This window comes from Neovison vison, chromosome 7 (genome assembly GCF_020171115.1).
Source record: "Neovison vison isolate M4711 chromosome 7, ASM_NN_V1, whole genome shotgun sequence".
In the NCBI taxonomy this organism is placed as follows: Eukaryota; Metazoa; Chordata; class Mammalia; order Carnivora; family Mustelidae; genus Neogale; species Neogale vison.
In genome coordinates, this window is record NC_058097.1 from 48,559,614 (window position 1) to 48,580,770 (window position 21,157).

General features: G+C 41.3%; 1 protein-coding gene and 1 non-coding gene across 3 annotated transcripts; both read left to right on the forward strand.

Annotated features, from left to right (window-relative positions):
* Positions 1–264: 264 nt before the first annotated feature.
* LOC122911736 (putative protein ZNF720) lies at positions 265–14,518 on the forward strand. 2 transcript variants are annotated; one of them, XM_044256727.1, is made up of 4 exons: positions 265–537; positions 8,995–9,121; positions 9,600–9,753; positions 14,389–14,518. In XM_044256727.1, the coding sequence occupies exons 1-4, from the start codon at positions 457–459 to the stop codon at positions 14,471–14,473; spliced, it is 447 nt and encodes a 148-aa protein (XP_044112662.1). In that variant the 5' UTR covers positions 265–456; the 3' UTR covers positions 14,474–14,518. The 2 variants fall into 2 exon arrangements, with proteins under 2 accessions (XP_044112662.1, XP_044112663.1); XM_044256728.1 differs by lacking the exon at positions 14,389–14,518 and adding an exon at positions 9,882–10,913.
* On the forward strand, positions 4,452–4,555 carry LOC122914911. Its single transcript, XR_006385973.1, has one exon. It is a non-coding gene; the product is annotated as a small nucleolar RNA U13 (small nucleolar RNA).
* Positions 14,519–21,157: the final 6,639 nt, after the last annotated feature.

Below are 21,157 nucleotides of genomic sequence, written 5' to 3' on the forward strand. Positions count from 1 at the left end.
CAGTGCCCCTACTTGGATACTTTACCAAGGTCACTTGGTGAAGGTGGAAATAACAGTGTTATGTTAATTAAATGCTCCAGGAGATCCTAGGTGAAGCCAGGGTTAAGGGAAAAGTCTTCCCCTGAATAGAAGACAGCTGAGTGCTGGTGTTGGCTCAAGCAGACGTAGCATGGGCTCCGCCCGGTGATTCTGGAAGCATCAGGTCTGTGCCGCACACTCTTCTTTCTTTCTGCTCTAGCAGAAGTTGTGTGTCCCTGGTTAGGGAGGACCCAGGAAAGAGAGAAGGAAAACGTTAAAAACTGTTCTCCGGGGGTGAAATTCCTTGTTTCGAATAGCTCCAGACACAAAGGACTAGGAAATGGGGCCTTTTCTGCATTACAAAGTCCTACCTGCAGGCGAGCAGTTTACAGGTGAAGAGGCACTCTCTGGTGGTGTCTTTAAAAGCATTTTCTCCTGATGCTGCTGTGGTTTCTCCTAGAATCTCTCCTGAAGACAAACACCAAAGGAGGAAGTGAGGAAGAAATGGCCCATTCTCAGGTAAGCCTTGTGTCTGACTTCAGAGGTCTTGTCTTCCTTTTCTCCTGAAATTTCTCACATGTAGAAATGGCAAATACCTATTTTTCTAGTTCTGAGGCTTTTGCCTTATGTTTACACCTAATTTTTGAACCTTTTCAGAAATGATACTCAAGATTAGGTCTTTAGACTCCTCCCCTATATGCCAGAGCCTTCTATCCCTTCTCTCCAACCCGGCTTCCAGAGGGCCATGCACAGTTGTCACTTTGAATGAAAGACCTGCCCACCAGTATTGAAAATAATCCCTTGGTGACAGATCCATGGGGCAGGAGTTGAGTTAAGGATTCCTGTTGCTGAAGGGGTCTAGTCCCAGGATATCAGTGAAGGAAAGTGGTCTTACTTAGGTCTTACTAGGTCCCATCATCAGCTCTGTGTAGACTAGGAATAAGAAAAGGCACAGATAAGCACTGGATATGAGCCCCTGAATAACTTGGAACATTCTCTGAAAAAAAAGGGGTGGGGTCATACTCTTTAGCATGTGGAAAACATACTGTATCTAAAATATACTAGAGGGCGCCTGGGTGGCTCAGTGGGTTAAGCCGCTGCCTTCGGCTCAGGTCATGATCTCGGGGTCCTGGGATCGAGTCCCGCATTGGGCTCTCTGCTCAGCAGGGAGCCTGCTTCCCTCTCTCTCTGCCTGCCTCTCTGTCTACTTGTGATCTCTCTTTGTCAAATAAATAAAATCTTTTTAAAATAAATAAATAAATAAATAAAATATACTAGATATTCCAGGACAGGGAAAGTATATATGATCAAAGTGTGTATAAATCCAGTGTATTCTCATAATTCCATTGACATTCTGATTTGCTGGTTAGGGGCTACAAGAATGTGGTTCCTACATGGGATGGGGTGTCTCTTGATCAGATGGGGGCTCTTAAATGTCGGGTGATGATCAGGTGTGGCCCGGGCTAGGGGAAGCAAGAGAACACACCTGAGGCAGAACAAAGGAGCTAGAAAGTTCATTGGATACACAGCAAAGGAGCACGGGGCAAAAACTAGGAGAGAGGCTGTCTGCCAGGAGGTGGTGGGTGGGACCTGTTTTTACAGGGGGAAGATGAGGAGGTATGGAGACAGATGGAATATTCCCTTTTTTGGGACTGGGACCTGGCTCTAAGTAGCCCATTGGTTACTTAGGGCCTATGGCTGTTTGGGGGTGGGTCGCCTGATGGGCCTGTCCCTGTTCAGGCAGGTAGTCACCGGGCCTTTTCCCAGTCCGGAGCTCAAGCCTGTTTGCCTAAAAGTGGCCTCAACAAAGAACACACCTTTGAGGGGTTCTTGTCTGTCTGGAGCAGAAGAAAGAATCTCGGACGCAAAATGGTGAAGGGATAGTGTATCAAGTGAAGGGGAGAACTGAAGGAGAGCTTTCTAGAGTGAGGGGTTCCTGAATGGGTTACCACAGAGCACATTTATGGTTGGTCTTTTCTATAAAAGTTGTTCTTTTATAAAAAAATTGAAGGGCACTTCAGTCTTCTTGATGTCACCCCCATAGCACCAAAATTACTTCTCCTTTGAATATCTCATCTCTGATGTTTATTTTATAATATTTTTTTTAAGATTTTATTTATTATTTATTGGACAGACAGAGATCACAAGTAGGCAGAGAGGCAAGCAGAGAGAGAGGAGGAGGAAGCAGGCTCCCTGCTGAGCAGAGAGCCCGATGCGGGGCTCGATCCCAGGACACTGGGATCATGACCTGAGCCGAAGGCAGAGGCTTTAACCCACTGAGCCACCCAGGCGCCCCGTCATCTCTGATGTTTAAAATAAACAAGGTGTTCTCGTTGTGTTCCCTTACCTCTGCTTCCTTGTGCCTCCTCATTTCTGGGACTTTTGGTGAGCCTATTCACTTGGCCCATTGCCTATCCATCCCCACTCAGCCCTGCCAGTCCCTTACTCTACACCAGTAGTCATAGGTCCTTCAGTGTGCCTTAGGTACTCATACCAACTTGTTTCATCACAGCTGATGTTAACTTCTTTTAATGGCTTGATGCTTTCTGCCCGATAGCCCCCCTCTAATGCTCATTTGTTCCTTCAATTCTTGAGGGTCTTTGATGAATTTCCTGAGTGATGTGCAGAAACCATCATGTTTCAGCTGGAAATTCCTTAATTTGTCTTTGCTGGTTTAAGGTTTTATAAGTGGTAAACATGACACCAGGTGAAGTGGGTGCAAGGCAAGGTTTATTAAAGGCATTCTCTGGTGAAGTTTCAGGGCTCAGGAGAAGGGGAGCCAAGAAAGTTGCATTGGGAGGAGGTGGTCACCCTCGGGTGAGGTTCCGTGACTCTGGAAAGCAGAGTGGCGGAAGTCGCACTTGGAGGGAGTTGGCCGGTGTCTTTTATCTGTTTCCTGCATAGGTATCAGGTTACCTATGGAGAGGTGACCTGAACATACATACTTTTGGAGGGAGAGTCAAGGGTGAAGGAAAGGGGCGGGGTGGGGTGGGGGGAGGCCGGAAGATGGCAGCACCCGGTGGCCGTCATTTCCATTGTTTCCCCTGCACTCCTGGATCCTCCGGAGCCGCCGGTCATTTCTGTCGTTCCTCCTGCACTCCCGGAGCCTGCTGACCCAACAGCTGGTAGTGTCTGATCAGGAGAACAAAGCAAAAGAAATGTAGAGGAAAATGAAATGTCCTTACAAAGTGCAACCCACTGATAAATACTAGAGACATGCAAAGTGTGACTTTCTTCAATGATTCACAGGTGCCTTAGTGTAATGCTTTCCTAGAGGCAAAAGCTACCTCAGGTGGACAGTAGTCAGACCTCGAGGATCCTGTAAGTCCTCTTCAACATATGAAAATCCCTTCAAAATGTCTTTTATCTCTATCCCCATGATGGAAAAGCATATAATCAATGGCTTCTCAAAATCACACTGCAGCTCTTTCTGCTAATGGCTCCTGTCCCTGAGGTTTAATAAAAATTGATTTTTTTTTTAAACCAATAATGCCTCAAGAATCCTCTCTTGACCATTTGCTCATAAGGCACCTCACAGGAGTTTGCACTGGGCAGATGAAGACTCCCACCTTGCTGTAGTTAGTAGCATGGACTTCTGGGAGTAGAGGATCTGACTCAGTCAGACCTCCCCCTTGTGAGTTTTTACTTTACTCCACACTCCTGTCATAGACACACTCCTCAAAAAAAAAAAAAAAAAAAAAAAAGATACTGTTTCTGTTTATTTTAGAGTGAGAGAGATGGTGTGTGTGAGAGAAAGAAGGTTGGTTGATCCAGGGCAGAGGCAGAGGGGGAGGGAGAGACTTTCCAGCTGACTCTGTGCTGAGTAGATCCCAGGACTCTGAGACCATGACCATGACCTGAGCTGAGGTCAAGTGGAAGATGCTTAACCCATTGTGCCACCCAGGCACCCTATTTCCTCCTTTGTATTTTCAGAAGAAGAAAACAAGAATCATATAATTAACATGTTTGAGGATCTTAAAATCCTGAAATAGGTCACAGATGATTGATACCAAAGTGTTCGATGAAATACTGTGTAGTGGGATCTTCGAGCACGGCGGCCAAGAGAGAATTCTTGAGACGCTGTATTGTATCAGAGAGTAGGTTTATTGAAGTAGCATGGGGACAGGACCTGTGGGCAGAAGGAGCTGCAGGTCAGTTGCCTGAAGCTGGTGGTTATATACTCAGTGTTCAAGGGGGGAGGGTAGGTGCACAGAGTATTAGATCACAAATGTTTGTTTGAATTTCTACGTGTAAAACTACTTTTGCAAGATTTCTTTGATGTTATCATTCATTCGATGTTAATGAATGTATGTACAGGGAGTCAAGACATACATACATACATACAATGAATAACATCCATACAATGAATGTATGTATGTTAATGAATAAGATGTACAGGGGGTCAAGAGACCCTTTAAGAATGGAGGAAGCAGATCCTTTTGTAGTTCATAAGCATGATGATTGGGTGTTCACGCTCTTGTGTGACATGTGCCACCCTCAAGCCATGTTACGACCTCGGCATATTACCCATCTGATGTGGAAAAAAAAAAAAGAATGTAGCAGGCAGGGGTGCCTGGGTGGCACCAGTGGTTTTAACCAGTGGGTTAAAGCCTCTGCCTTCAGCTCAGGTCATGATCCCAGGGACCTGGGCTCTCACCCTGCATTGGGCTCTCTGCTCAGCAGGGAGCCTGCTCCCTGCCCCCAACCTGCCTCTCTGCCTACTTGTGATCTCTGTGAAATAAATAAAATCTTTGAAAAAAAAATGTAGCCAGCTGTATATATTTGATTCTTAGCAGAACTAGGAAGCCTGTGCGTCAGACTTCTGAGTCAAAGGTAAACGTTTTTCTGCTTATATTCCTCATCGTACTAGCCTCATAAATAATAGCTGTTTTATCTGTAACATTCTATGTGTTTATGTTGATAGTGGGAATGAAAGACAGAGGCAGCTTCATCCACAATGTGATTTGTAAGTCTCATGTGGATGAAAACAGTTCTTGAATAAATCACCGTGACAATTTTCTACTCTATGACTTTTAATGCATATATAACTACTTCCTAAATGTATAGGTGGTGCGTGATGTGTGAAAAGATAGATCATTTTTGCGTGGGTACTTTTTTTTTTTTGAAAGATTTATTTATTTATTTATTTATTTTAAATTTTATTTATTTATTTGACAGAGAGAGATCACAAGTAGGCAGAGAGGCAGGCAAAGAGAGGAGGAAGCAGGCTCCCCGCTGAGCAGAGAGCCCGATGTGGGACTCGATCCCAGGACCCTGAGATCATGACCTGAGCCAAAGGCAGCGGCCTAACCCACTGAGCCACCCAGGCGCCCCTATTTATTTATTTATTTGACAGAGAGACATCACAAGTAGGCAGAGAGGCAGGCAGAGAGAGAGAGAGGAGGAAGTAGGCTCTTTGCTGAGCAGAGAGCCCGATGCGGGACTCGATCCCAGGACCCTGAGATCATGACCTGAGCTGAAGGCAGCGGCTTAACCCACTAAGCCACCCAGGCGCCCGCATGGGTACTTTTTTGCTGCCATCATTCTTGTCCTGTTTGACACCTGCTATGAACATTGGTTTCAAATCCTCCTCTCTATATATTGACATGCGTGTCCTTTTCAATAGATTTTCAGACCCATAACCTCGGTTAAGACCTGTTCCCTTTGCGCATTAGCTAAATGAGGTTTGTGGTTCTCCATGGGTGGAGTTTTCAGGGTTAGAATGAGGTAAAGTTTGGACTGTAGATCAGTCCATGGGTCCACGTTGGTCCCTCTGCCTCAAAGTGGGCCAGCCCAAGCACTTCTCTGTGGGCAGCCATTACCTTTTATTGTGTTGTTTCTTTTTCACCACAGGAGGCTCTGCCCATGGGGTGTTGTGGCTGAAGTAAAGGATAAGATGACATGATTATCTGTTTTGTGTGTGTTGAGTTTGAGGAGTTCTTTATAAATCCTGGATATCATCCCTTTGTCTGTATTGTCATTTGCGAATATCTTCTCCCATTTGGTGGGTTGCCTCTTTGTTTTGTTGACTGATTTCCTTTGTTGTGTAGAGGCTTTTGATCTTGATGAAGTCCCCAAAATTCATTTTTGCTTTTGCTTCCTTTGCCTTTGGAGATGTGTCTTGAAAGAAGTTGCTGCAGCTGATGTTGAAGAGGTTACTGCCTATATTCTCCTCTAGGATTCTGATGGGTTCCTGCCTCACGTTGAGGTATTTTGTCCATTTTGAGTTTATCTTTGTGTGTGGCATAAGAGAATGGTCTAGTTTCATTCCTTATACAGAGCTGTGCAGTTTTCCCAGCACCATTTATTGAAGAGACTGTCTTTTTTCGACTCCATGTTTTTTCCTGCTTTGTTGACGATTACTTGACCATAGAGTTGAGGGTCCATATCTGGTCTCTCCACTCTGTTCCACTGGTGTCTGTGAGGCAGATAGAGACTCCTGGCTCTAGCCCCTTTTGGTCCCTGGCTCCCGTTTGCTCCTGCTAAGGCCAAGAAAAGGACCAGTAGCCATCCGGTTTGACTAAGGTAAGATAAGAAGTCATTGCCCCTGCTGAGACCGAAGAAAAAGACCAGATGCCCAGTCCTGTTTTAGTAAGAAAAGAAAGAGAAACAGTCCCCAAGGTGATTTAGGACTCTCCTGAGATGCCTCCATACAGATTATACTTCCACAGGGAAGGGCCATTTGGCCTGGAGAGACTGGGAAAGAGCCCTGGCCTTCAGAGAGGGAGAAAACACCCCGCACCATCCCCCATTGCCTGTAACCATAAAAACTCACTCCTAACCCTGTCAGGTGCTCAGTCTTTGGGAATGAGCCCACTGAGCCCTCTGGCATTAATAAAGCTGTGTTCTCCCATCTCTCCGTGTGCCGTTTGGGTTTCCCTGGCCACCTTAGATTTTCCGCAACATATGTGTCTGTTTTATGTCAGCACCATGCTGTCTTGGTGATCACAGCTTTGTAGTAAAACTGGACAACAGCTTTGTAGTAAAGCTGGACATCAGGCAACGTGATGCCCCTAGTTTTGTTTTTCTTTTCCAGCATTCCCTTAGCAATTCGGGGTCTCTTCTGAATCCATATAAATTTTAGGATTGTTTGCTCCAGTTCTTTGCAAAATACTGGTGGAATTTTTATCAGAATGGCATTGAAAGTACAGATTGCTCTAGGCAGTATAGACATTTTAACAATGTTTATTCTTCTGATCCACGAGTATGGAATGGTCTTCCATCTTTTAGTGTCTTCTTCAATTTCTTCCATGAGTGTTCTGTAGTTCCTCAAGTACAGATCCTTGACCTCTTTGGTTAAGTTTATTCCCAGTATCTTATGGTTCTTCATGCCACAGTAAATGAATAGATTCTCTAATTTCCCTTTCTGTATTTTCTTTGTTAGTGTATGAGAAAGCAACTGATTTCTATACATCGATTTTGTATCCTGCCACACTACTGAATTGCTGAATGAGTTCTAGTAGTCTGGGGGTGGAGTCTTTTGGGTTTTCCCTATCAAGTATCCTGTCATTTGTGAAGAGAGAGAGAGTTTGACTTCTTCATTGCCAATTTGAATACCTTTTCTTTCTCTTTGTTGTCTGATTGCTGTTGCTAGCACTTCTAATACTATGTTGAACAAGACTGCTTAGAGTGGGCATCCTTGTGGTGTTCCTGATCTCAAAGGGAAGGCTGTCAGCTTTTTCCCATTGAGGAAGATATTCGCTGTGGTTTTTTTTTTTTTTTTTAAGGTTTTATTTATTTATTTGACAGAGAGAGATCACAAGTAGGCAGAGAGGCAGAGAGAGGGGGGAAAACAGGCTCCCTGCTGAGCAGAGAGCCCAGTGTGGGGCTCGATCCCAGGACCCTGAGATCATGACCTGAGCCGAAGGCAGAGGCTTAACCAACTGTGAGCCACCCAGGCACCCCATCGCTGTGGGTTTTTCATGGATTGATTTTATGACACTTCACCAATGAAGACATATAAATGGCTAACAGACACATGAAAAAAATGGTCATCATCACTAGCCATCAAGGAGATTCAAATCCAAACCACACTGAGATACCACCTTACACCAGTTAGAATGGCCAAAATTAAGATGACTCTAAACACCAAGTGTTGGACAGGATGTAGAGAAAGGGGAACGCTCTTAGACTGTTGGTGGGAATGCAAGTTCGTGTACCCACTTCTGGAAAACAGTGTGGCAGTTCCTTAAGAAATTAAAAATAGAGCTCCCGAATGACCCTGCAATTGCTCTACTGGGTATTTACCCCAACAATACAGATGTAGTAATAAGAAGGGCCATCTGTACTCCAACGTTCTTAACAGCAATGGCCATAGTCACCAAACTGTGGAAAGAGCCAGGATGCCCTTCAGAGGACGAATGGATAAGGAAGATGTGGTCCACATATACTATGGAGTATTATGCCTCTATCAGAAAAGATGAATACCCAACTTTTGTATCAACATGGACAAGACTGGAGGAGATTATGCCAAGTAAAATAAGTCAAGCAGAGAGAGCCAGTCATCATATGGTTTTGCTTATTTGTGGAGCATAAGAAATAACATGGAAGACATGGGGAGATGGAGCAGAGAAAGGAGTTTGGGGAAATTGGAGGGGGAATGAACTGTTAGAGACTGTGGACTCTGAAAAACAATCTGAGGGTTTTGGAGGAGGGGGGGAGGTTGGGTATGCCTGGTGGTGGGTATTAAGGATTACACATATTGTATGGCACACTGTGTGTGGTGCATAAAGAATTAATTCTGGAACACTGAAAAGAAATTAAAAAAATAAAAATTAAAAAAAAATTTTAAAAGGATAAGGTGAAAAGAAAAGGTTAAATCAAACGTGGGATAAAGTTTGGTGGGTACAGTCAGGTAAGCAGTGAAGGTCAGGTAGGTGTTGGGGTCTAGCTGGAGACACTAATTCTCCCTCTTTGATCTTAGGGACCATCGTGAACTGTGTCAGTGGCATTTAGTGACCGTGGTATTTATTGCAGGGACAGCTCACATTCAGGGATGTGGCCATCGAATTATCCGAGGAGGAGTGGGGATGCCTGACCCACACTCAGTGGCAACTGTACAAGGATGTGATGTTGGAGAACTATGGACACCTGCTCTTCTTGGGTGAGAATGACTCCTTCCAGTTTTCCCAGACCACACTCAGGGTTTCATTCTCCTTTGAAGACTCTCTCTTGAATGATTCCTCTTTGCATAACTAGAGATCAGATCACTGCACTAAGGAACACAAGTAAGTATTGGTAGGTGTAGACAAAAATCCTCCTGACGATTGTTTTTCAGCTTTAGCCTCCCCTTCCTTCAGGTAACATTTCTGTCAGCGGCTGTTGAAAGCCTGATGTGGCATAAAACGGTACTGCCTGCATTTAAACTCCAATTTTCACTCATTATTATTGTATTGGCAGTACTGAGAAGCACAAGTTAGGATGTGACTCTTTGAAAGTCCTTCATGTTCTACAGGGGCTACTGGTCAACAGTGTTTGGAAAATCATCTTTTAGAATTCTGCAATGTTCTCTCTTCTCTACTGAGAAGTGTGGATTGAAAGCCTTTCCAGCAATATTTATAATCAGTTTCTCTATTAAACAGGTCTCGTTGTGTCAAAGCCTGATTTGGTCTCCTTTTTGGAGCAAAAGAAGGACCCTTGGGATGTGAAGAGAAAGAAGACAGTGGTCTTTGATCCGGGTAGGTGGGAATGGATGAAGCAGATGTCAGAGGTGAAGTCCAAGTCTGAAGGAGGAAGGTAAACCTTCAAATGTGGTTCCAGTAGCTCTGCTTGAATGAAAATCAGTTGGAGAAGCCTGTCTTGTCTTTGTCTCTCCCAGAGGGACATCTGTGAGCCAACATCATTATGCTTTTATTTTCTCTAAGGATTCTGCTTCAGCTCCAGTGATGGTCCATCATGTCCACAGAGAGGACCAGGAGACTCTCCTTGGACTGGGAGGGTCTCCATAATCTGAGAGCTCTTCCATTGCTTTGAGGGTGTTGGGAAAGTCTCCCTATTTCTGAGAGTCTCTATGCTAAGTCTTTTCTAATTCCCGTTTTGCTTCGTGTGAGAAACTGTGCCCGCATTGTGGTGGGCATACTGGGAATTGTTGCGGAAATCCCCAGAACACTGGAGATGACACCACCTGGTTTCTGGTTTATACTTTCCAATGTTATGGAGGCTTTAATCTTAAATATATAAAATGAAGACTCAGTCAGTTCATCAGGAAACAAAGCATTTCCCTAAAATGAGAAAATGTAATTCTTTATTTCACTCCACTTCATTCACTTTTCTTTTACAAAGGAGAACTTTCCCTTCCATGTGTTCCATTCCTCAGTGGTGAACTAATGTAATATGTCTATTTGTTTGCTAGATTTCCTACATAAATTAATATTATAGGGGATTAAAACTTTTAGAACCCACTGCCTACAGTAAAGTCTCGATTCTTAGCTTATTAGTGCCTCATTTTATAATTTGTTCCATAATATGAGGTTCCTGTGACTTTGTCATATGTCTTCACGTTCTTATTAGTTGTCTATGAGACTCATCTCTACTTATTAGATCAAAAGTCCTGATATGACATGGGCATGTGGTTTATAAGAAGTGATGTAGATAGTAAATTTCCCACATTGAAAAAAATGTTCTGTTCATAAATGGAATTTTACTTCAGGGAAAATTAATCATAAGCCTTTTTTTTAACTATTTTACTCAGAATGGATCTGGATTTAATCCCTAGCACTTTTATAAAATTATTGTCAGCATATTTTACAACTTTGGTGGTGTTTGCTTACTTAGAAATGGACGTTATTTGCTTTTCTGCTCCATCGTAAGGAATGGATTATACCATTGAATTCTGTGTAAGAAGAGGTGTATATCAGTAACAGTTTACTTTTTTTAATGTCACTTAAGTGCTTATTCATAATATTTTTATTACACCTCTTCATGAGTGATTTTAATGAAGATTCCTTATGGCTTTGGTGTGAGTGAATGCATGCCAAAATTGAAAATGCCTTTTTTTATGGAAAACAGAATTGAAATTATAGTTCTGTAGAAGGTTTCCTTTAAAATCATTCATATATTTTTTCTGTAGAATTTTTTTAGTTAAAATTAGGTTTATTTTGGTTTTGCATATTCCATAATAATGTGCTTTCTTTTGTATGGGACTTTCCAAACATTAGTTAGTTGTGGTTTTTGTTTTTTTATTTTTTAATATATATTTTTTTAATAGGAAGACAGTTTTCAACACTTTTGAACAATGCGAATGTAACTCAAATTTGAATCAGTCTTATGCCATTTCCAAATAACACTATGTGTGTATTTGTCTACATTGTTTGTAACTCATCTTGTGTATTTCTAGTGGTTGTGAATGTTCTAGCATATCTAGGTGAGTTGTTATACTACTAGTGTTCATTTCAAAGTCTATATTTTTGAACTTATATTCTTTGCAGGAGAAGCACTTTCAGTGAATCAAAAGTAATTCTTAACATTTTTTATACCTCTGTTATCTTGTCTAGGTATTATATTTTAGATTAAATGTGGTTTTACGCTCGTGATACGCTTTCACAGCGTGCTAATAAACTTTTCCTTCTTTGGTATGTATTTTCATTCTGGTTACCTTAGAGGTCCTTAAAACATCTTAGAGGTATAAACAAACCGTTTTAAATGGATATTGTCAATTTTATAGGAATGTTTTCTACTTAATCCTTTCCACCCCTGAACCTACTTTATGTTACCACTATCAGAAATTCTGTGTCTTATGTTGTGCAGTTAACTAGGTCGTTTATGATTTTTATGCTTTTGTTTAAGAACTTCTGTAGCAGAAATACAAGTGACCCGTGCTACCTCATTACAGCACTACAGGTTTCTAGAATTGTGTAAATATTTACATTAGCAGGAGTTTTATATTGTCATTTGCTTTCAGATACTCTTTAGAATCCTTTTGTTTCTTTTTTTTTAAGACTTTATTGATTTATTTGACAGAGAGTGAGAGGGAACACAAGCAGGGGTGTGGGAGAGGGAGTAGCAGGCCCTGATAGGAGACTCGATCCCAGGACCCTGGGATCATGACCTGAGCCAACGGCAGATGCCTAATGACTGAGCCACACAGGCACCGCTGGAATCCTTTTATTTCAAGCAGAAAGACACTTTCACCTTTCTTGGGACAGAAGAACTTTTCTTGATTGACCTGCTGGTCAATCAGAGGGTCTTTCGCTTGGTGTAGCCTTCATTTGCATAGTCAGGCACAACAGTTCTGCCAGGTCCATTATTCTTGGTGTGGATTGTTTCCTCTGTGTGTGCTTGAGTACATGATCGCACTCCCTTCTACTTACACGGTCGAAGGACAGTTGCAGTAGTAATATTACAGGAGCTCTCCTGTAGAAGATGAGTTGTTTTTGTCATGCTTTTTCAAAGTTCTCTTGTCACCTCGGATTTTTTCTTTTAGAGGTTTTATTTATTTGTATGACAGAGAGAGAGACAGAGAGAGACAGAAAGAGAGTGAGCACACAAGCAGGAGGAGTGCCAGGCAAGGGAGAGAGAGAAACAGGCTCACCACTGAGCAGGTAGCCCTGTGTGGGGCTTGATCCTGACCTGAGGCAAAGGTAGCCCCTGAACCAACCAGGGACCTTTCACATCTGATTTTTGATAGGTCTTTTATGTGTCACTGTGGTCCTCTCTTGGCATTTATTATACTATGGATTACTGAGATGGTTGGATTTCTCTTCTTTCCACTTATGTGTGCAGTAGAAGCCTTTAGTTCTTCATGTCAACCCTCTGCCCCCTTTCACTCTCCTCTCTTTATGGGGTCCCCTTAATGTACATATCGGTCCACTTACAGGACTCTTATGAGTCCCAGACCATGTCTTTTTCCACATCTTTCTTTGATCTTCAAAACAAGGGTCTTTAGATTGTCTGATTCTTTCTTCTGCTTGAGCAAGTCTGTGTGTGACCCACTGGTGTGTTTTTAACTGCCGTCATCGTGTTCTTTAACTCCCTGTTGCTGCTTGGCTGATTGTTATACTTCATCTCCTTGGGTTTACATTTTGGTCATGACCCGTTTTCTTTTTTTTTTTTTTTTTAAAGATTTTATTTATTTATTTGACAGAGAGAAATCACAAGTAGGCAGAGAGGCAGGCAGAGAGAGAGGGGGAAGCAGGCTCCCTGCTGAGCAGAGAGCCCGATGCGGGACTCGATCCCAGGACTCTGAGATCATGACCTGAGCCGAAGGCAGTGGCTTAACCCACTGAGCCACCCAGGCGCCCCCATGACCCGTTTTCTGATCTCATTGAGTTACATACCTGCTTTCTCTTCCTTTTTCCATGTGCATCTTTATGATGGTTAATTCTTTGTCATGCAAGTAAGACTTCTTTATTAACTGAGGGTTCATTTGTGGGATTTCTTTTGTTCTCATGATGGGAACACATTTTTCCATTTCTTTTATCGCCTTGTGACCTTCTGTTGACGTTTCAGTTAAAAAAAAAAAAAAAAAAGCCTCCGGGCCTAGGTTTATGGACTTGCTTTGTAGAAAATAACAAAGACCATAGTCATTATGGCATCTGTCACACATAATCTGGACAATTGTCAGGTCTATATTTTTGTAATTTCCCAGGTTACCAAAGTTGTAGTTACTTCTTTAGAGCCCACGATACCTTCCTCTCTCTGTTTCCCTTCAGATTTGTCCATTGTTTGAAGAAGTATTCAACCTTTTGTCTGAGTAGCTACCACACTGCTTCTTCCAATCTTAGTTGGTCTTCTCTTTCAATCTGAACTTGATTTGTTTACAGGTCTGTCAGTTTTTTATTTTTCTTTCTTGAAAACTAAATCTTCCTATTGATACTTTCCTAATCTTGCTAAATTCTATTTTTCTTCATTTCTGTTTTATGTTGAATTTCCTTTCTTCCAGGGATGCCAGGATGTCTTGTGTTTAAGCCTTTGACTTCAGCTTGGGTCATGATCTCAGGGTCCTGGGACTCAATCCTGTTTCAGGCTGCCTGTTCAGCAAGGAATCTACATGCCTCTCTCCTCTTGGCCCTCACCTCACCATGCTCTCCTTCTCTCTCTCTCTCTCTGTCTCAAACAAGTCTTCAAAAATAACCCCCTTCTACTGATTTTGGGCTCATATAATAGTACGTTTCCTGATTATTTGATATAGAGGAGAGTGATTTGTGTTAGACCATGACAATACTATAGACTTTTCTATGAAGCTGTGTGGTCAGTATGTTGTGTGCAAATTGATGTGTCCACGGAGGAACAAAGTCCTGATGCTTCCTTCTCAGCCATCTTGCTGACATTCTCTAATTGATTTTTTGGTTGCTGTGTTAGACATCCTCAGTATAATCATCTGAAAGTAGTAAGTGGAATGAGTTGACTTTTCTGTTTTTCAATATCTTTCAGCTGTATCTTCACAGGGCACCCTGAGCTTCCTGCCAGAGCCATGCAAAGAAGCTTCATTTCAAAATGTGCCAGTGGGTCGATATAAACATAGTGTCCTTGAGAAGTTACACCTAATGATAGACTGGGCTAATGATCGAAAAGGATATAACCAAATTGAGACTACTGCCCAGAATAGTGAAAGATACAAAATACTTGGTAAAACCTCCCTTTTTAAGTCCATTAGTTCTGCAAGGCAGGGTGTGTCTGTCAGCAGGAGCTCCCCTCAAACACTCAAACGTCCATATTTATCGATGGAGAATGTGGAACATCTGGAAAGTTACCGAGCCTGTGCCGAACATAATGATTTGAACAATTTTGAAAATAGGGTTGGACTGACCTTTCATTCAAATATTTCTAGACTTCAGAGATTTCAATGTGGAGAAACAACTGCTAAGTGGGATCCATTTGAGAGGTCCTTCACTAAAGACTCAACCCTTCCAAATTCCCAGAGCATGTTCAATGGAGAGGGAATTGCTCAAGGCAGTGAATCTGAGAAAAAAATTCATCAAGGCTCAAATGTTAAGAAACATCTGAGGACTCATTTTGCAGGGAACCATTTCAAGCCTATTAAATGTGGGGAAGACTTTTCTCAAAGATCCATTCTTCTGTCTAACAGTATGCATATAAGAGAAAATCCTAATGAACATGAAAGAGATTTTAACCAGTCCTCCAGTTCTGGCGATCATCCAAAAATTTATGTGGGAAAAAACCCTTCCAGATATAAGAAGCCTGGGAACACGTTTAGTCAGTCATCAGGAACACATATACATAAGACAGTCTGTAGTGGAGAGAAACTTTACAAAAGTGAAGAATACAGCACAGACTTTAAATTGCCTTCGACCCTTACTCACCATCACAGAATTCATACTGGAGAGAAACCTTACCAATGTCAAGAGTGTGGCAAGACCTTTAAACACTGATCAAACCTTACTCAACATCACAGAATTCATACTGGAGAGAAACCTTACCAATGTCAAGAATGTGGGAAGGCCTTTAGCCAGTCTTCACACCTTACTCAACATCACAGAATTCATACTGGAGAGAAACCTTACCAATGTCAAGAATGTGGCAAGGCCTTTAACCGCAGCACAAGTTTTATTCAACATCACAGAATTCATACTGGAGAGAAACCTCACCAATGTCAAGAATGTGGGAAGGCCTTTAGCCAGTCTTCACACCTTACTCAACATCACAGAATTCATACTGGAGAGAAACCTTACCAATGTCAAGAATGTGGCAAGACCTTTAAGCGGATGTCATCCCTTACTGAACATCACAGAATTCATACAGGAGAGAAACCTTACAAATGTGAAGAATGTGGAAAGGCCTTTAGGGGGCAGTCAAACCTTCTTGTACACCGCCAAATTCATTTTAGAGTGAAACCTTACAAATGTGACAAATGTGGAAAGGCCTTTAGGCGGCAGTCAAAGCTTCTTGAACATTGCAGAATTCTTTTTAGAGAGGAACCTTACAAATGTCAAGAGTGTGGGAAGGCCTTGAAGCATCGCTCAATCCCTATTCACCATCACAGAATTCATACTCCAGAGAAACCTTACAAATGTAAAGAATGTGGAAAGGTCTTCAAGCAGCTCTCAGCCCTTACTCACCATCACGGAATTCATACTGGAGAGAAAAATTACAAATGTAAAGACTGTGGCAAGGCCTTTAGCAGGCATTCAAGCTGTAGTCAATACCACAAAATCCATACTGGAGAGAAGCCTTACAAACGTAAAGGATTTTGTAAGGCCTTTATCCGTAAAGCAGGCCTTACTACACACCACAGAGTTCATACTGGAGAGAAACCATATAATTGTGAAGAATGTGGCAAGGCCTTTACCCCATCAATCAACCCTTACTAATCATCACAGAGTTCATATTGGAGAGAAACCTCACAAATGTGTAGAATGTAGCAAGGCCTTTAAGCAGGAATCCAGCCTTACTCGACATCACAGAATACATATTGGAGAGAAACCTTATGATTGTGAAGAATGTGGCAAGGCCTTTATGTTCCATTCAGGCCTTACTTGACATCAGAGAATTCATTCTGGTGAGAAACCTTACAGATGTCAAGTATGTGGCAAGGCCTTTAAGTGGCATGCATCCCTTCCCATAGGTCACTTAAGTCATACTGGAGTAAAACCTTAGAAATGTAAAGAATGTGGCCAGGGCTTTATCCAGCAGTCACACCTTACAGAACATCACAGAATTCCTACTGGAACTAGTCCTAACAAATTTGAAGACTCAGAGAATTTGGGAGGACTGCTGAACTCTTAACTGCACATCAGAGAATTCAATTTGGAGAGTGATTATACACATGTAAAGAATGTGGCAAGACCTTTAGGCAATGCTAAACCCTGTTTCTTATCCAAGAATGTATAGTGGAGGTGATTTTACAAATAGAAAAATACAGTAAACCCTTTCTTAGTGCTCAAGCCTCTTCCAGAATTAGAGAATTCATAGTAGAGAGAAATCTTGTAAGTGTAAGAATGTAGTAAAGCTTTTGGACTGCTCAACACTTAAGTCAGCATCCCAGAGTTCATACTGGGGAGAAATACTAGAAATGGAAAGAACTGGCAGGCCTCTGGCTGGAAGTCATAACTTGCTCAACATCATTGTTACCATCCAGGAACAAAACTGTAATATGTAAAGACAGTGGCCAAGCCTTTAACTAGAATTCAGTCCTTACCTGGTGTCCCAAGATGCAGTCTTGGGTCAAACTCTACAAACGTAATGAATGAGGAAAGACTGTCTCTTTTTTTTTTAATTTTTTTTTAATTTTTAATTTTTTATTTATTTGACAGAGAGAGATCACAAGCAGGCAGAGAGGCAGGCAGAGAGAGAGGAGGAAGCAGGCTCCCTGCTGAGCAGAGAGCCCGATGCGGGCCTCGATCCCAGGACCCTGAGATCATGACCTGAGCCGAAGGCAGCGGCTTAACCCACTGAGCCACCCAGGCGCCCGGAAAGACTGTCTCTTAACAGTTTAGGAAACATCAGAGAGTTCAGAGAAGTAAAGGAAGTTGACAGATAAAAGTCCATAGAAATGTATTTAGTTGAACATCAGATGTCAATAAATGTGATAGAATTCCCAGAACAGAGCAGTACACCAGTCACACTCTTCGCAGATTATATCAAAAAAGTCGTAATGCAAAGTTAGTTAGATAATGTATGTTCTATTATGCTTCAAAAGAGAGAAGGGATTTTTGCATGGGTATAATTTCAGTGTGTTTGTGTTTCCATGGACCCTATATGAGATTTGTGACTTGCAATTATTCATGTGTTTCTACTCTTAGAACTCTTCAGAAAATTCATTTATTCCTAGTGAGTATGTGAAAGTATGTGGATCATCATTACTGCATCAGGGGTATAAGATGCCCTTCTTTAGGTGGGACTCATGCATATCTAATTTTCCATGGAAGATGAAGGACTGTGTAACATACAATATATGAGAAAAATCTAAGTGAATATTCCTCTTGTGGTTATAATATTGATATAGGTCATCATGAAGTAGGTGTTCAGGACATCATTTTCCATTTATTAAAACAAACAAAATCATGACCATCACCAATTACATGTTTTACTAATTGGTGTTTTTAATGAAAACAAGATGGCAGTCTTCACAATAGTAATTGTTAGAGAGTATGAGTTGATGGGGTTAAAATGAAGAAATCCTGACAGATATCTGAGAATAGCTAACTTCTGTAAAATGACATACACTTGCACATCCACATTTTTAGAGAATTACCAGAGTCCTGGAACCATTTTAGTATGCAAAACTAAGCTGGTAAGAAGTTAAAATAGAGTGCTGTCAGATGTCTTCTCTAAGCCTCACGGTAAATAAAATGAAATAATGTAGTAAATACACAAGACATAAAATAATCTAAGTATTCCCTTATTTAGAATCATGAAATCACAAAGATAGCTAATGAATAAGAAGGAGATGAATAATTCTAAACATGAAATAATGTAGTAAATACCCAAGACATAAAATAATCTAAGTATTCCCTTATTTAGAATCATGAAATCACAAAGATAGCTAATGAATAAGAAGGAGATGAATAATTCTAAACAGCCAGACTGTAACTCCATACTTGTACTGATACTTGCTTTAAATATAAAGGGCCTAAATTCTTTTCTTTTTTTTTTTAAGATTTTATTTATTTATTTGACAGAAATCACAAGTAGATGGAGAGGCAGGCAGAGAGAGAGAGGGAAGCAGGCTCCCCGCTGAGCAGAGAGCCCGATGTGGGACTCGATCCCAGGACCCTGAGATCATGACCTGAGCTGAAGGCAGCGGCTTAACCCACTGAGCCACCCAGGCGCCCCAAGGGCCTAAATTCTTGAATCCAAAGATACAGATTGCCTGAAAAGAAAGAAATAGAAGACCCAACTGTATACAGTCTTCAAGAGAATCACTTCAGCTTTAAGAGCACTCTGACTGAAAGTGCAGGTGTGGAAAAGAATATTCCATGCAAATGGAATCGAAAAGAAAGCAGGTTAGCTCTGCTTACATCAGTGAAAATAAACGTTAAAAGCCAGAGAGTGTAGTAAAACAGGGCAAAGTTCATGTAACATAATGGGCTCACTTTGTGCAGTGTTTATAATCTTGTAGTTTTTGGCAGAATGTCAAAGAAGACTTCCCCCATTGTTTTGTTTTTGGAAGGGCAGGAATAGTATGATTATGTAACTTGTGTAATACTTTCCTCTTCCAAAACCGGTACCTTTTCCCATAAATTTTGGTGGTGTTTGTACAGGTACCTCACCTGTAGCTTGCATTAAGCTTTATGAACACTGATATGTTAGGAGTCCCCTAAACAAATAGTTGATTTTCAAAAACCTGTGTTTTGAGGATTGGGGGGAAAAAAACACTGAATAACAATTTGAGGAAATACTGCTCTCAGATTCTGATGTGTGTGGAAAAATATGGTTGCATTGAAAATCTTGGCAACTTACTGTAATAAGTCGCCAATAATTTATCGGAACTTAGTTGTAGAGGCTAATCTTTTCCACAGTATTCAGTTGTCTAACTAATCTTGCTATTACCCATTGCATATTTTTTTCACGTGTTATTTCATTTACATTGTTATCTGTCTTTTTTTTTTTTTTTAATTTGACGGAGAGCGCACAAGCAGGGGGAGTGGCGAGCAGGGAGAGGGAGAGGGAGAAGCTCCCTGCGGTGCAACAGGGCTCAATCCCAGGACCCTATTATCATGACCTGAGCTAAAGGGAGATGCTTAACTGATTGAGCCACCCAGGTGCCCCTACTATCTGCTATTTAAAGTCCCTAAATAAATGACTTGGACTCTCAGGCAGGTTACCATAATGCCCTTCAATAAGATTCCTGATATTATTTCCAGGCAGTTTTTCTATACATTCGGTTGCAAATGATAGGCTTCCTATGGGTCACCTCTGCCTTAGTTGAGATAGTGGATTTAGTCCAAGCTGGGGTTTTTTTTTTTCCAGAAATGTACATCTTCCCATAAGAAACCCTATATTCTAGTTGCTTCAACATTTCTAGCATGGCTTACCTATGACTAAGAGTTGTATAAGTTATGTATGCATTTACTAAATACAAAACGTTCACTCCTTTAATTGTGGAGAAAGGTAGCTAACACATGGAGGTATGATTTGTTACATTAAAGCTGTAGGTTTGTGTATTCATGGAGAGTCTGTAGTGACAAGACATTTCTCTTTATTGCTTTCTGCTCCTTGAGCAGAAATCAGTCTTTTTGTGCATTAGATGGTTCTGTTGATTTGCCAAAAGTTGGATATATCAGAGGCACTTTTAAAGACTAATTTTGTTTGATAGATCTATAGTATTCTTTTACATTTTTCAAATCAATGCTTTTCCTTAAAACGAAAAAAGTAACAGGGGCGCCTGGGTGGCTTAGTGGGTTAAGGCTTCTGCCTTCGGTTCAGGTCATGATCCCAGGGTCCTGGGATCGGGGCCCCCATTGGGCTTTCTGCTCAGTGGGGAGTCTGCTTTCCTTCCTCTCTCTCTACCTGCCCCTCTGCCTACTTGTGATCTCTGTCTGTCAAATAAATAAATAAATCTTTTTTTAAAAAAAAAAGTAATAAAGGGGTCAATTTAACAAACAGCTAAAACTTTTATAATTATTACACATGCAACATAAAAGCACATAACACATGAAGCAGCTATTAGCAGACAAGAACAGAGGAAGATTCAGCAATACATTAGAAGGGGACTTCGATACTGCACCTTCAATAATGGGTAGATTATCCAGACAGCAAGTGAGTGAGGGAACATCAGACTTCAATGATAAGAGGCTGGCAGACTTCCAGCACTATCCAACAGTGTCTGAGAACACGTTCTTCCCACATGCACATGGAGCATTCTCCGGTATAGAGTTGGGCCATAAAACAAGTCTTAAGAAGTTTATGATTGAAAGGGTATCAAGCACCTTTTCCAACCACTATGGTGTGAAACTAGAAGTCAATTACAAATACAAAATGAGAAAATGCACAAACAGGTGCAAAATAATTGAACAACTTTATAATACCCAATAGAATGGAAGTACCTTGTATATCGTCAGGTGAGTAGATAACAGGCATGTATACAATGTATACTGGATATAATTAACAATACACTTGAAAATTGCTAAGACAATAGCTCTTAAAAATTCTTATCACATGACAACTTGTAAGTCTCTGAGATGATAACTTTTACAATACATGCAAATCAGAGTGCACCTTTGAATATGTTATGTATTAT